Source organism: Myotis davidii, unplaced genomic scaffold, assembly GCF_000327345.1.
Source record: "Myotis davidii unplaced genomic scaffold, ASM32734v1 scaffold148, whole genome shotgun sequence".
In the NCBI taxonomy this organism is placed as follows: Eukaryota; Metazoa; Chordata; class Mammalia; order Chiroptera; family Vespertilionidae; genus Myotis; species Myotis davidii.
In genome coordinates this window covers 2964014-2980180 of record NW_006299479.1, presented here as the reverse complement: position 1 = coordinate 2980180, position 16167 = coordinate 2964014, and the positions used below count along the sequence as shown (strand labels likewise).

The 16167-nt window shown below is 59.4% G+C and overlaps 1 protein-coding gene across 1 annotated transcript in view; it reads right to left on the bottom strand.

Moving 5' to 3' along the window:
- Window positions 1–395: 395 nt before the first annotated feature.
- The window catches only part of KIRREL3 (kin of IRRE like 3 (Drosophila)), a 117555-nt gene continuing 101783 nt past the window's right edge, over window positions 396–16167 (bottom strand). The window contains exons 11-18 of the mRNA XM_006775095.2: window positions 12622–12722; window positions 10084–10282; window positions 8649–8684; window positions 5168–5275; window positions 4201–4310; window positions 2247–2454; window positions 2139–2155; window positions 396–1875 (exon numbers count right to left, since the gene is read on the bottom strand). Of these exons, the coding sequence (XP_006775158.1) occupies window positions 1465–1875; window positions 2139–2155; window positions 2247–2454; window positions 4201–4310; window positions 5168–5275; window positions 8649–8684; window positions 10084–10282; window positions 12622–12722 (1190 nt within the window). The 3' untranslated portion in view covers window positions 396–1464. The remainder of the gene's footprint in view (window positions 1876–2138; window positions 2156–2246; window positions 2455–4200; window positions 4311–5167; window positions 5276–8648; window positions 8685–10083; window positions 10283–12621; window positions 12723–16167) is intronic.

The window sequence follows — 16167 nt, the reverse complement described above, 5'->3', positions numbered from 1 at the left end:
GGCCACCCTTGGGACGCGGTTCGAGTCCTGGAGGGTTGTGGTTTTTGGTGCCATTGATTCCTTGAAGAGGGCCTTCTCCCCTGAACCCCCAAAGAAAGGCGCTTCCCTTGCAGAATGTTGCGGAGAGACCTCGAGGGACCCTCCAGGGCCCAGCAGGGCCATGTGGCCTCTAAGCTGGACATGGCATGAGCCAGGTGGCTGGTGAGTCCTGCTGCTGCGCCCCTCCTGGTTGGGCACGGCCACCAGGAGAGCTATGGGCCGCCACCACAACCAGCGATACCGGCTGTCTTCATTGTCTGGGAAATCCAATCAAAGGAGGGCAAAGAGCCGTGGGCCCCAGAACACTGGGTTCCTCCGGTGGCTTTGCGGGAACAAAAGGGGAGAACGAATGTTGCTGGAGGAACAACCCTAACATTTATTCTCGGGTGCTGAGCAGGAGGGGGGAGGCGGCGACAGGCTTTCTCTCTTGCCCACGGAGTCTCCCTGAAGACAAGGCCACTGCTCCCGGTGTGGATCCAGGGCCCCAGAGTCTCATCAGCTGAGAAAGCCCGTCTTGTTATCTTAAAGCCCTGACCTCTAGTCCCCTCAAACCTACCTCTCGCAGGAAACACCGCCCCCCTGACCAAAGAACCACTTGCACCCCTTGTATTAACTCAGATGTGCCAGTGGAGGAGAGGGGACTATGCAAAGCAGGGTGGGTGGGAAGGTGTGAGGCTCACAGCCTGGGAGGGGTGTGTGTCCGGTGAGGCACTCCCCAGGTGAGGTGCTCACCCACCTCCTCCCCCTCTCAGGACACCAGTCTCTCATCGGGCCAGTCCCACCTCAGAGTCCAGAGGCATCAGTCCAGGGACAGAACTGCAAGAGTATGGGCACGAGAAACACCAAACAAATTGGGGGCAGGCTGCCAGCCAGTGTGTGACAGCTGGTCCTGTGTCCAGGCCGTTCCTGGCTCTGAGCAGCAGAGGGCGATGCGGCACTGGGGCAGCTCTGTGTCAGGGGAAGCCTTCCCCCCTCTTCTCGCTAGAGTTGCACAGGGGCACAGGCACAGGGGTAGAGCTTTTGGGCAGCAAGGGGCAGAGCTCACGGGGAGACTGGAGAGTGATCGGCAGTTTCATGAAAGCCAAGTTCTAGCTGCCTGGAGTGCCTGTGGAAGGAGCGGTAGGGAGGGGCCTCCAGGAAAGGGCTGGGGACCAGCCAGGGTCCTGCAGGGAGCATGGTGCTCAGCTGCATCCTCCTGCCTCCTCCTCCGGCACCCCCACCTCGTGCCTCTGCCTCGGCCGCTGGGGACCCAGATTTGTGCTTGATCAGGGCTTCGCAGGAGGGTGGTGGCAGAGGCACTCGGGCTGTCCTGGAGGCTGCCGGTTCTGGGGTCCTCTACACAGTCCCCGAGCTAACTGGAGAGCCAGGACGTGCGGTGGCCTCCGCCCCCCCGCCACCCCGCCTGCGCGGGCTGGACCGCGATCCTCAGACGTGAGTCTGCATCCTCCGCTGCAGGGGTCGGCTGGGGTCGGAGTTCTGCGAGGAGGACTGCGAGTGGTGGGAGGAGGAGGCGGAGGCCTTGCTGGCCTTGTCGAACTGCACGTAGCCGTCCTGCTTGCCGCTGCTGCTGACGCTGCTGTCGCACTGCGTGTCCAGGAAGGAGCTGCTGTCGCTGAGGGAGCCCCGCTGGAACTCGCGCTCGCAGAGCTCGATGGACGAGCTGCCCATGCCCAGCACGAACCTCTGGCTGTAGTCATAGAGGCGGGCCTGACCGCTCAGGGTGCTGTAGATGTTGGTGAAGGACATGCCCGTGGGCACGCGCTGCTTGCCCGCAGGGCGCAGGTCCGGCTGGCAGCTGGACAGCGAGATGGTGGGGGTGGAGTGGTGCTCCACAGACTGGAGGGGGGACAGCAGGGGAGACGGGGGAGAGGGGGTCTGGAAGGGTTATCCCGGGGAAGAGAGGGCTGCCAGGTGTTCGGGTGGCAGCGCAGAGGGAGGGCGCTGCAGGGAGGGTGCAGGGTAGCTTTAGTGATGTCAGCACAATGCAAAGTCCTTTGAGAACCAGACTGTTTTTTTTTGTTTTTGTCCAGAAGATGGATGCTTAGTATTCAAATGCATCTGTGAAAAGGCTGTGGGGGAGGAGAGCTGGGGACCTCCACCTGAACTCGGTTGCCTCCTTAGTGTGGGGCTGAGACAGCAGGTGCTCACAGCGGGGGGAGGGGAGTGGATAGGGAGGCTCCCACTTTAGGGAGAGGAGAGGCACCTGCCCCAAGGTGAGCTCTGGCCTTTCTCTTCTATTTGCTGCCATGGTCTGTCTGGACCGGGGCTTGGGTCCTCGGTGCTGAAGGCCAGGGGACACCCAGTCCTACAGCTCGGGGCCACGCCTACCTTCAGGTTCTGAAACTCCTTCTCTTCTTCTTTGAGGACCTCGAGCTGCTTGAGGACGGAGTCTTGCTGGAATTCTCCCCGCTCCATCTGCAACCCAAAGATGGCTGCTCAGCGGGCCGGCGGTGGGCTAGCTGTCCACTCGCCCCAAGGAAGAGATGGAGAGGCCAACGCGAAAGAAGCCTGCATTAGGGGGGAGGGGCAGGTCTCTAAGACTGAGCTTACTTCCCTACAGAGCTCTCACTTGGCTGATTCAATTCAATTCAGATTGAGCATTTCCTCAATTCCAGGGCAAGCACTGCGCTAAGGGCCAGGTTCACAGAGATCATGATACAGCTGTTCTTATCAGGATGATGGATCTGTAGGTCAATAGCCACAGAACCTCGCCCGGCCAGTGCAGCTCAGCACCAACCCACGAACCAGGAAGTCACTGGTTCGATTCCCAGTCAGGGCACATGCCCGAGTTGTGAGCTTGATCCCCAGTCGGGGTGTGCTGGAGGCAGCTGATCAATGATTCTCTCTCATCATTAATGTTTCTATCCCTCTATCCCTCTCCCTTCCTCTCTCTCTAAAAAAAAAAATCAATAAAAACAATCATTACAGAGCTTCAACCAGCAGGGCACAGGTTGGGCCCCAGCAGGGTGGTGTGTCATCAGTGCTGGGCTTAGGGAAGGCATTCGGAAGGAGTCACCGTGAATCACGGTGACCTTGGCCACACAGCAATGACGTAGATGTACTCAGTTGTTTTCCTTAACAGATACCACAATGCTGAAGAAAAAAATACCACTTCCTGTTTCTCATTCGGTCCTCAGCACACCTGGTACAGCGCCTTCGGTGTTGTGGTCATTGACTTAAATGCTTTTGGGATGGAATCAAGTGCATGCTTTTGATTAATTCCTTCATTTACCAGCGCCTAGTGCAGTGCCTGATCTACATAGAGTAGGGCTGTTACCAATGTTAGGTTTGTGTCAGATGAATGAATGAATGCAGCGGCATTGTTCTAAATTTCCGAGAATTAAAATAATTTACACTCCAGGTGAAAAATAAAGCACAGGTAGCACACAGTGGGTGTGTTAATTGATCTAAATAACCTCAGGAGCTGCTCCCCACGTGGCACTTCCGCACAGGCAGCTGACATCTCAAGAGCTGGCTGTGCTCCACAGGCTCTGGGGGGTTTGCCATCTAGCCCTCAGCGTGGCCCGTATATTCTTACTTTCATTCCCGTTTCCCAGATGAGCAGACTAAGGCACAGAGCAGCCCATGATCTGTCCCCCTTCCGCCGATCACCACGAGGGTTTCCTAGCCGTGTTTCAGGCCTGTTTGCACAGTTGGGAGGAGGAACAGGCGTGGGCCGCTGGAGAAGTTCTGATTTGCTTACGGTATGCAAGTCAGTTCCGGAAGAGGAACCTATGCCTCTTGAAGACTTTTTCTTTTTGGGGGGCAGGGGGGGAGAGGGGGTAATTGAGACATGGGGTATATACTGAATATCTGTGATATCTGTGGGTGTAGGTGTGTAGAATGATAAGTTGTATGGCAACATCCTGTGGTTATTTATGCGTGTCTTCTCTCCCTACCGATTGGCCAGGTTCTGTGAAAGCTGGGGCTGCCCCTTAGATGTTGTGGCGTCTCTAGAACCCCCAGCGCAGCACAGCAGACATAGGATCATTCTCTGTGGGCCGAGAGCAGGCACCTGGCCTGTGATAGGCGGAAGGGCGCGTTGTGACGGATGCGCTGCTTCATGAAGCACCTCAGGCTCCTGGGGTGGGGTGGGGCTTGTCGTCCAGGACTTCGGGGCTCAGGGGTTGGGGTGGGGTGGGAGTAGGACAGCATTCTCACCATCAGCTGCTTGATGGTGGGGTGCTCCTCGCCCTCCCTGCCAGAGGCAGGCTCCTTGTGGACGATCTCCACACGGATATCGTTCTTGGCCGACACAACACCTTTGAGATCTGGACGTAAAATAGGAACGTGGAGATGACAGGTTCCGGCTGCATCCTCAGGCATCAGGGCCCGAGACGGCCAGCCCCTCCCACACCCCCGTGGCCCCCGGAGTTTACCCTCCAGCCCCCGAACCCTGCGGCTTCACCACGTCCCTCCTGCCAGCAGAACCCTGTCTAGATGAGCTGAGGGATCTGGGGCTCAGTGGGCTCCCGGTTACACGCACCTCAGCCCATTACTACAATTTCCAGGGCTTACGAGGCTGTCCTCATCCCTTCGTCCACCACCCGGAGTGAGGTCCTTTCATGCTGCTAAAGTCTCCCCACTTCTGGGGGTCTTCTCTGACCCCCTGTAGCAGGCTCTGAGCTCCCCCTTCAGAGCATCACACACCTGACTGTTAGAAAGGACCTACTGGTCAACCTCCCGCCCGAAGCAGAGATATCCCTGCCGTGCTGCCGCTCCTGAGTTAAAGCTTTCAGGATGGAGACGGGGCAAACTCTAGAGGAGGCAGCCGGCTTTCAGTTGGCAACCTATTAGAAAATTCTGGCTAAAATCTGGGGCCCTGGCGTTTCCATGGAGAGAGTGGTGAGGGAGGTCCTGAGGCCACACCACCGGGGCGTCCAGGCCGCTTAGCCTGGAGTGGAGGGGACCAGCTTTTCAGGTTGGACTTGCTGGCCCCGGAGGGCGGGATTTCCAGCATTCTCTCCGGCTACACGTGTTCAATCCCCAGTGCTGGCCAACTGCCCTGTCTGGGGAGGTTTAGTGCAGTCCAGCTCCCTCTCGGAGAAATGCCCACTTGCTCTGGGGGCGGCCTAAGCCTGGCTTTCTCTCTGTCCCCGTCCCCGAGATCCCGGGGCCCCTCCCGTACTTCTCTGGGAGCGGGCACAGCAGAAGGCCACGATGGTTGCCATGAGCACGAGGAAGGCCACGCCGGCTCCCACGGCCACCCCGATGATGACGGCCATCGGCACGGACTCTGGGGGAGAGAAGCAGGCACAGCTCACCAGGGATCCAGCAGCCCACACTCCCTGGGGCCTCACCCAGTTCCCTCCGGTGCAGCCTCTGTCAAGCGGGGCTAGAGCCCTGCATAGGGCCCTTCTGGGAAGTGCCTGTAGGGGGTGTTGGGCAGGCCCAGGCAGAGTCTAACAAGGGCAGCTCAGGTGGGACATGGGGAGGGGGAGAGGGCAGGAGGAAGACAGGGGAGCAGTGGTGGTGGGAGAGGGAGGCAAGCAGACAAAGGAGGGGGCCGGGGAGGGGACAGGGGAGGTGAGAGGCAAGGCTGGCACTTCAGATTTCCAGGGGGTTCAGCCGGTCCATCACGCAGTGGCTGAAGAATATCCCCAAGTCCTGGCTTCTTTTTGGAAAATGACTGTAGTCACTGTCTTTGTCCGTTCGGGTTGTATTTTCCTTCTCGTCCCTTTCCCAGGTGCAAGGGGCTGGGCACAGACACCCAGCCTTTAGAATTAGTCCTCAGGTTGGAGCAGCGCCCCCTAGGGGCCTTCTGGGCTTCTGCAGTTATAGGTGTCAGGCCCATCTTCCGGACCAGGAGAGCAGGATTCCAGCTCTCTGTCTTTAAGGAGAAGTGCCCCTTTTCCTTGCCCGCTCCCCCCACACCCCCAGTCCTGCTCCTTCCTCTCCTAGGCCAGTCCTCTGGGCATCCTGGCAACCTTTCTGAAGGGGCCCAGGACTGCAGCTAGGCAAAGCCCTGCTCCTGACTGGGTCTCTGTGGTCTGTGCCTGCCCCAGCCCAGGAGAGATGAGGGTAGGGAGGGTGGTGTTGGGGTGGGGTTTGGGGGGTGCTCTTCCAGATAGCCCTGGTCTTTGGGGCCTGAGCACATGATGTGGGGCCTGGAATAGTCCATGGGGAATAGAACTGGAGACTGCAGGGGCACCGAGACCTGAGGGCCCACTGAGTCCACATCTCTCCTTTACAGAGGGAAACACGGAGGTCCAGAGAAGTCAAGTGACTTGGTCAAGGACACTCAGCATCAGTGGGGCCAGGGCAAATCTGGGTCTCCTCTTACCCCTCCTCCCCAGCCCCCTCTCCGATCCTGCCCAGCTCCGTCCACTGTTATCACACAGCAGCTGCCAAATCTCCCATGCTCCGTACAGCCCAGACGCCATTACTTCTGAGCAACTTACTTAACCTCTCTTATCTGTGAAGTGGGATGGTTACACTGCCCAGGCAGGACTGTGCTACGGGGTTTAGGTGAGGGAATGCAGCTAAAGGCCTCGGAACTGAGCCTGGCCCCCAGACCCATTCAGCCTCCGGCCTGTTTCCATATGGGAAGGAGGACTGTCGCGGATCTAAATCGTAAAGGGAGGAAATTTCCTCGTAGCGTTAGTGCTCCCTCCCTCCAGCCCACTCCACATTCTCAAGGCGGATGACTGGGACATCTAGTTGTTTGTCTTGGGCTGTGGGTTAGCCTCTCATTGTTAGTTTATTTAAAGAGAAGAGCCCGGCTGGCATGGCTCAGTGGTTGAGTGTTGACCTATGAACCAGGAGGTCACGGTTTGGTTCCCGGTCGGGGCACATGCCCAGATTGAGGACTCAATCTCCAGTGTGGGGCGTGCAGGAGGCAGCTGATCAGTGATTCTCTCTCATCAGTGATGTTTCTCTCTCTCTCTCCTTCTCCCGTCCTCTCTGAAATCAATAAAAAAATATTTTTTTAAAAAGGAGAAGAAAACTGCAACCCTGGCTGTTGGAGATGCTGCCTGGGGGAGGCGATTGGTCTCTGCCTGGCCGGAGAAGGTGCGGATGGTTGGCGGCGGTAGTGGTGGTGGTGGTGGTGGTGATTGCCGGTACATCCTTCCAGCCCAGGACTCACACACCAGCTCCCTGTGACCTGCCTGCCGGTGGCCGGGGCCACTGTGGGAGAGGCAGGGAGGGTGGGGAGGAGGTGGGTGGGGCAAACACTCAGGGATGGACAAGGCAGGTGCTTGGGGAGTTTCCACAGTCAGGAGCGAAGGACTGGACCTCGGTTGACCTTGCTCTGACACACGGAGGATTCTGTCTCCGGTTTTCATTCCGTCGGGAAAGGGAAACTGCTTTGGGAAGCTCGTTGGCTCTGTGCTTTTGTGTTTGATTTGGGCTTGACCGGGGTTCTCCTCGGCCACCTAGCAAGTTTCCTTGGAATGACTTGGTCTTGTCTCAGCGGAGCTCAGAGCCCAGGGGTGACCATGGAAGGCTCCCGAACCTTCTGGGCCTCACCTGGGGTCTCGGCTGTGAAACCAGAGAACCAGGGAAGCCCATTCTGCCTCTGGCATCCTGTGAGCCACCTGTCCCTCAGCTGTTTGCAGCTGGACGGCATCATCTTCTCTGGAGAAGGAGGGCAGGGGGATAGGAGGGCCTGACGGAGGCGAGGGGGTTGGGGGGGGGGTGGGTGGCATTCCTCTGCGGCCTTGCCTGGCCTCCTGAGGCCTGGCCTCTGCCCGCTGTGCTGGTGGTCCTTGCCTGGACACAGCACCCCTCCGATGTCCCCCGGAGAGAGAGGGACTGGGGGAAGGAGCCACCCTTCATTCAGCCCCCTCTTCATCTGAGGAGGTGGAGTCCCAGCCAGGAGGGGGCGGGGACCTCTGGGTGAGGGTGGACAGACACATGTGGCATAGAAGCGGGTTGAAGGAACTGACCGGCCCCACCTCCTTTCCGGGCCAGCGTGGTGGGGGAACCAGGGCAGAGAACCCACACCCTCGGCCTGTCCTTGGTCAGCCTGGGGGATCAGGTTTGCAAGGCCCTGATCCTCTTTGCTGGGTTTCTGCTTGGAAGGGGGTGGTGGGGGGACCATTTCCTGTGGGGCTCAAGACAGAGCAGCTCAACCCAGGGATCCTGACAGCCACTCTGGGGCCAGGTGCCTTGTGGTGGGACAGCGCCCTGGGGAATGGCAGGCGAATGGCAGGCGTGGGGAGCAGGCAGCCGCGAGCAAGCATGGATTAGCATGGATGGCGCAGGCCACAGCAGGCTGGAGGCCCCGGCCCCTGGAGGCCCCTGCTGAGCTGGTGATGATGTGAGAAGCAGGAAGGGCAGGAAGACCATGGAGATAGAGGGAGGCTGTCCCAGAGGGCAGGAGCCAGGGCTTTGAAGGGAAGGGACGGGAGGAACAGAGCAGGGGGAACAGGAGCCTGGTCCCTGCAGCAAGCAGCCTGTGGCTCTGGGGGCGTCTGGGGTTCCTTGACCCGTGTGGCTGGGAACCCCTCTCCCTGCTGCTCTGATTACACCGACCCCTCGAGATGGGGGAGGGCGGAGAAGTTAGCAGCCTGCACAGGCCTCCCTACTCCCTTTGGGGTTCCCTCCCCCACTGGCCCTGAGGTCCGTTTCCCCAGCCCAGGGAGTTCTCATGTCTCCTTCCGTACCTGCTTCCAGCCCGGCTCCCGACTTCATTTCCGAACCTGTTTGGAAATAAAGCAAGCGTCCACCGCCAGGGCCTGTGGGGTGGGACTGGGGGGACCGCCACCTGCAGGGGTCTGGGGTGTGGGGGCTCCCTCCTCAATCATGCCTTCGGGACTCCCCAATAGACGCAGGCCATCCCAACTGAACTCAGAGAGACTTAGAGACTCAGGGGGAAGGGGCCAGGGAGAGAAGTGAAGGCTGAGTGGAGGGGGGCGGGGTTCTGGGAGGGGAGTGAGAACACTAAGGGGAGAGCATGGGGGGTGGGGGCACCAAGGGGAAGACATGGAGGGGAAGCAACAGGCACCGGAGGTTTGGGATGATGTGTGGATGATGTTATGCAAAGTATGTGCAAAGCATTATGCGCAGCAGCACCTGTTAGGGGAGAGGGGTGGGGAGACGCTGTGACCCACAGGGTCCTGGAGGCCCGAGGGCCCAGCGGGGACCACCTGCTTGGCCCAGAGCCTTTGCCAGGGCCTGACAGCCTGTGGGGAGGCCTTCATCTTAGAGGGGTCAGAGAGTGCCACGGCTGAGGCCCCCTGGATGACCCTGGCAGAGGGACAAGGTCTGCAGCCCATCTCAGGACCCAGTGTGCAGCGGCTGCCCCGAGCTCCCCCGGATCCCACTCCATGCACCCACCCCCGACGATGTGAGACCTTTGAGCAGAGACTGGACTTCATGACCAGGAGCTGGGCAGTCTGCACCCAGAGTCACAGTGAACCTACCCCCTCCCTCCTTCTCCTTCTCACCTCCCCTGCCCCTCCCACTGAACCCTTCTGCCCAGAACAGCTCCCCTGGCTGCCTCTTGCTCAGCCCCTTGGCCCAGGAGTCTCCCATGTCCCAGGGGGAACTGCAGAGGGTCTGGGCTCCCCCACCCAGTGGCTAGGGCAGCTCAGTCGCCTCCCTTTAGCTCAGCTTGGGTGCCTCTGGGGGACTTTGGGGTGTCTGGACTGGTTGTCGTGCTAACTGGCTAGGCCAGGTTCCCCAACACATCCACCTTGGGGTCTCCCTGTGTCCCGCCCAGGGTCGCGGGCTGCCCCTCAGCGGGTCACATGGTCCTGAGGGCACCTTGGCGTCAGACCAGGTAAATGCTGAGCGCAGGCAAGCGGGGCCGTTAGAAGGTGCTGGCGGCTCAGCACGGCCATGAACTTGGCTCGCTCTGGAGTCCCCTTCCCGGAAAACCTCACCCTGACAGGCCACCTCCCTGAGCAGCTTCCTACTCCTCTGGCCTCCTGGCCTCCTGTGCGGGCTCCGCCCTGGCCTCAAGGCTGCCTGGTGGGTGAGAGGAACACTGCAGCCTGTCCTGGGTCCTGCCCGCTCACAGCCTCACTAGGCCTCTGGGACCCCAGGCCTGGGAGGCCTTGCCCGGCCCTGCCCAGGGCGGGAGGGTCCCCGTCCCACCTTGCTCCTTGAGCCGGATGATCTCGGTGTCGGAGCCGAAGCTGTTCCAGGCGGTGCAGTTGTAGATGGTCTGGAAGTCGGCCCGCACGATGTTGCTGATGGTCAGCGTGGAGATGACGCCCTCCTCCGTGCTGACCGTCTCCACCGTGTAGCGCCCCGAGGTCCCCGACTCCAGCACATTCTCCTTCCACGACCAGGCCTGCCCGGGGTGCCAGAGTCAGGAGGAGACCCCACCTGGGCCACCCGCATGGGGACCACCGCGTCGCCTCGTGCTGCAGGGCTGGCACTGCCAGGCTCACATGCACGCCCGCTGTCACCAGCCCCGGCACACGTACACACAGGTACACGCACACCCCAACACACCGCAAGTGTGCATGCACCACACATACATAACACGTGCCATGGCACATGCACACAGCACCCCACCGACACAGTGTCAACCTGTGCACACACACACGTACACACATACATGCACACACGTACATGCACACACGTATATGCACACACAGAGGCTGGGCACGTCGGGGGGCATGTCCTTCAAAGAGGGTCCTCATATGCATTGGCACTGGACACCTCTCCAGGCCAGTGAGGGAGTCCGGGCAGTGATGGGACCCCCTGGGCTGGGACCCCCTGGGCTGGCCTGTGCCAGTGTCTCCCGGATGCTCCCACCAGCCTGGTGCTGCCCCCTGGCTGCTGGAGGCAGAGGACCAACCCAGAGGGGCTGACTCTAGTTTTGTTACTTTTTTTTTTTTAACCCTCACCCGAGGATATTTTTTTCTATTGATTTATTTTTAGAGAGAGTGGAAAGGAGGGAGAGGGAGGGAGAGGGAAACATTGATGTGAGAGAGACACATCGATCGGCTGCTCGGGCGCCTGTGCACTGGGGATTTAGGTAAATATCTGATATGCAGGATGGTCTTAGGCGACCCCTGTGAAAGGGTCGTTCAACCGCCAAAGGGGTCGCGACCCACAGGTTGAGAACCGCTGCTCTAACCTCTGAGAGGAACTGGCCAGGGCTAGTTTGTTACCTTTGTGTCATGTCTGGACACAAGTATGTTCCGAGAGCTGTGATCACCTTAATCTAGCTCGGTTTCTAGGGGTGATCGCTGAATTCCCCCCTGAGCTGCGTCACCCGAAAGCACGGGAGGCCCCTGCCCGCCCTGTTGGCTCAGGTTCCCGAGAATGTGGTCCTGCAGGTGGGACCGCGCTCCGAGGGCCCCGCACTGTTGACCTTCTGGGGCGTGGGCTGTCCTGTGCCTGGTGGTTGTGCGGCAGCATCCTGCCTTCTTTCTCGCACAGAGCCAGCAGCGCCCTCCAGTGTGACAACCCACGGGGTCTCCAGGTGACGCCACGCACCCCCTGGGGCCGAAACCGTCCCGTGAGAACCCACCGCGGCTAGAGTTAGACACGACGCGGAGGAAGACTGAGGATGTGCGAGGGTGAAGGGGATGGGCGACAGTGGGCTTGTGTTGTGCTTATAATGAAAAAAACAATAATAAAAAGAGTGACGGGAACAGGGAGGTGAAGGTGTTCGTTCTCTGTGTGAATTCTTGCAATCTTTGTGCGAGTCTTTCAGTGAGTTAACGGAATGCCCGAGAGGGTGTGTTAGAATAATACCACCCTAGTAATCCCTCGTGTACAGGATGGCATCTGAGTGGGTGCTGCCTCCACACCCCAGCCGGGCAAGCGCCCCCCACCTCCCTGGCACTGCTGGCCCATGAGAAGTAGAACTGCCCCTCGGAGATGGCCCGGAGGACCATCCCCGGACTTGGGCTTCCTAATCACAACCCCTGCCTCGCCTCCCCCAGTGCTGCCCAGGGTTCACCCTCCTGGGTTTATGCCTGGGCTTCCACCAGCTTCAGGCGGGCCGGGCACAAGGCTCCCTGTCATCAATGCCAGTGCCTGGAGGGCTAGGCGTAGACTGGGGCTGCCTCAGCTGCACTGCGTGGAGATACGGGTGCTGAGAAAGGGGGTAGTGGTGGGGGGAACAAGGACACTATTAGAGAGAAAACTTGATGAATGAGGCAGCTTTCGTTTTCCATGACGGAGGCCGAGAGGGGGACTCTGGAGGAGCGGAGAGGGGTTTGCCACTGTAACTGCACTCTGTGTAGGATTTGGCCAAGAACTTGAACCCAGGAGGGTGAAGAAATTGTGTATCTTTCTTTTCCCCCTGCTCCCCCACTTGCTTCCCTGCTCCCCCCTTTTGCTCTCTGGCTCCCCCCACTTGCTCTCTGCTCCCCCCACTTGCTCCCCTGCCCCCAAGATGCAGAATTCTGTTAGAACTACTGATGCCAGCGCCCAGCTCCAGGGCAGGAAGGCAGGAAACACACCTGCCCACAGACCCTGCAGGACAGCCTGCTCTGAAAGAGGAGACCGCCTGCCTGAGACCGCCTGCCCGAGACCGCCCGCCCGCAACTTTTGTCCTCAGGACGCCTTGCCCAGAGAGCCAGGGGGAGTGAGGGAGCCCAGGGGTGGCTGGCTCCCCGGAGGCCCACAGCTCTGGGCGGTTGTGATCCCCTCCCCGCCCTGAGCACTCACTATTCGGTCAGGTGGCGGTGTGCTCCGGATGAAGCACTTGATCTGGCCCTTCTCTCCGTGGAGGGCGTGCTGGGTCTGGGTGCTGGAGATGATGGGGGGGCCTGTGGGGGAAACAGATCACACCAGGGGTTCAGGAAGGGCAGGTCCCTGGCGGGGCCCCTCATGGGGGGGGGCTCAGTTTATTCATTTCGTCAGTCATTCAGCAGACACGTCCTGAAGGCTTGTGCGTACCAGGTGAAGTGCAAGGCGCCCGTCACGGATTCAAAAATATAAGTCTTTGTTTTACTATGGTTGCAAATATCAAAAAAATTTCTGTATGTGACACGGCACCAGAGTTGAGTTAGGGTTTTTCAAAATGCTGACACGCAGAGCTCAAAAGGTTCGCCATCACTGTCTTAAGGGGTCATGAGCAGGTGCCTCTGAATCAGAAGGCCCAGAAGACATTCAGGGGTTCAGAATGAGTCACCCCTACATGTGCTGCTGTGGAGTGTGGGCTCCAGAGAAACTCCCATCTCCCCTTAACTGCCTGTAAGAATTTAAACGAGGGGCCTCCCCTGTAATGAGAGGGTCGGAGAGAGCATTCCTGACCTGTGTGCACAGCAGGGCAGACTGTGCGTGACTGGGCATCTGCTGCTCTCACCGTCCTGCTCTGGCCTCCCCCTGCAGCCCCAAGGTGCCCGCCTACCTTCTCCTTAGCTCGGGGTGCCATATTCACCTCCTTTTAACTCCCTGTACCCCTCTCACACAGGTGGAGCTCCCGTAGGCACGCATGTAGGTAAATTAGGTGATTATCTCTTGTTAATCTGGCACAAACCGGTTCAATTACTCCACCAGCCAAAACCACCAGAGGAGGGAGGGGGTCTCCCTTTCTCCACAGCAGAAATGACTGAGAAGAGGGGGCGAGTGTTGGGACCCCAGGCGCGTACGGATGAAGTGCCAGCCGCTCAGAGGAGAGAGGGTAGTTCTACCTGGCGGATAGGGAACGGAATGCTTTGGGAAGGAGGTGGTCCGCCTGAGAGGGGAGTGGGGGGCTGCAGGGAGGAAGGGTATAGCAGTGCTAAGTGAGCAGGTTAATATTCCAGTCCAAGCCATTTTCTCAGGTCTCCAGTAGAGGGCGCGCTTGCCTAACAAACGGGGTGTCCTGGGCAAGGCTGAGTTTGGAGGGAGGCAGCAGAGAAATGGTGTGTGATGTTGAGGGGGGCGGAAAGAATCACCCCGGAGAGGCACAATGCACTGGGCACTTCTTAGCCCTCTTCTCACACAGGTCTCAGGAGATCCCAGATGGCCCAGGTGAGAGCATGGCACCAAAGCTGACCCCTACACCTTCTCATCCAGCTTGTGCATATGTGTGTGTACATGTGTGTGTGCAGGTGTGTGCGTGTGCATGTATGTGTGCTTGTGTGTGACAAGGCACAGTTTGTGCATATGCATGTGTGTGCACGGGTGTGCGTGTGCATGTATGTGTGCTTGTGCGTGTGTGACAAGGCACGGTTTGTGCATATGCATGTGTGCGTGCACATGTATCCATGTGTGTTTGTGTGCATGTGACAAGGCACTGTTTGTACACATGGGTGTGTGCACGTGTGTGTGCATGTATGTGTGCTTGTGCACGTGTGACAAGGCACAGTTTTGGAGTACCTGTCTCCATGGCTGCATCCGACAGCCTAGCGAGTCTACCCGAAGTCCAGCAGTGCTTCTTGTCTAGCCTGCCTTTTATCTACCCCCAGTCTCCTGGCTGATGCCCGCCTGGCCTGGCCCATGGGGGAGCGGCTAGTTGGTCATTTCTGCAGCCAATTCCCTTGCTGGGTGGGCAGTAGAAGCCAGGGGTAAGAGGGTGGAGGCCCCTGTGCCAGTCTTCCCAATCCCTTGGGTAGAGGCCAGGGCTCAGGTGGCAGGAAGCGAGGGAGGCAGAGAAAGGGACCCCAGGACAGGTAATATTATGCTGGGAACAAAACAAAAGCCGCTGCCAACGTAATTGCTGTTTATTAGCCGCCTTAATTAAACCGGATTTGCATTTCTATGAGTAGCTCTCAGCCGTGGGGGAAAAAAGCGACTGGGAGACCACTCAGGTGACTTTTTGAGCTCAGGATGCAAATGGCTTGGAGCTGGGGAAGGCAGATGTGGGGGACCCTCCAGATGAGGGCTTCCACACTCAGCTGGCTGTACAAGTGGGCTGAGCCCTGGGCACCAGGAAAAGGCAGGAGGGCCGGGCTTTGTTCTGTGCCTGGGATGGAAGTGAGGAAACCAGAATACTCGCCCCCCCGCCCCCCCGCCGGAGCTAGGCATCCTGGGGACTCCCAGGCATCTGTTAAAGGGCTTCATAAAAGAAACCAGAACTCAGAATCGAGGTGGATGGGGCTGAGGGAGTCACCACGCATCTCCCCTTCCTGAGATCCGGGTGTGAGCAAAGCAGCCGGCATCTGTGCCCGCCGACCCCCGGGGGCAATGGCTGGAGGTCCCCAGCGGCTTGGATTTGTTCTGAAGAAAACCCCATCACTCTGGATCCCCTTCAGAAGGCCAGATCCCCCCCCCCCCCTGCCCAGTTCAGGCACCGTCCCTCCACCTGGTCTGCAGGAGCCCAGGGGGCTGGCAGGCTCCTCTCCCTGGCCCCTAACTCCACCCCTGCCTCAGGACGAGATGCCACTCGTTCAGCCTCAACAATCAGCTTCCTTGCTGCACTCCCATCCCTGGGGCATTCTCTTCCTGGCCACTCAGGGGGGACTCGTGCAGGGAACGGGAAGGGGGAGGGGGAGGGATAGAGAGCCAGACCCTGGAGGAAGCAGATTGACTCCTGGGCAGATGCCCAGGCCCAGGCTGGGGTGTCCCTGTCCCTCCAAGATGTGCGTTACCTCCCCAGGAAACCACTTCAAACCTCTGCTGGGAATTCCCGAATGTCTAAAGGGACAATGGGTTGTCAGTCCCTCCTTAGTCGCCTCCGGTTACCCCAGAAACAAGGAGGCTCCTTTCAAAGCTTCAGGCATGGCCCCCCCCCCCAGGCCTCTGTGAGTCGGAGGGTCCCCAGACTGGCTGGTCTCGGGCCAGTCATGGGCTAGCACTGCCCATGGGGGGTTGCGGGGGGGTGGGGGCGCGTGAGATTTCACCAAGGCCTGGCACCCGAGCTGAGTGTCAGACCCAGAGCGGCAGGAAAAGGCTGCTGCCTGTTGCCATGGATACACGAAGGCGCCACCAGATGCTGTTATTTTTAGCCTGCGGTGCCCATTTGCTGGTGGCCTCCTAGGGACACACAGGAAAGGCAGGAAGGCCCCTGAGGCAGGGCTCTGCCCAGCACAGGTGGCCCAGGAGCACTCAGGGGTCTGGGTGGGTAACCCCTCTCCGGGGCTGCCATAGCCTGTGGGGTCATGGAGAGGAAAGGAAACAGGTGGAGGGGGTGGTTAATGGGGACAGCAGGGGGGTGGGTGGCTATGGGGGCACGGAGCTGGTTAGTTTTCTAGCAAAGCGGGCGCATCCATGCGGCTTCCTGGGTGGAGATGAAGCCACCTGGGACTCGGCTCAGCCCTGTCAGGTGGGGGGGGGGGGGGCAGATGG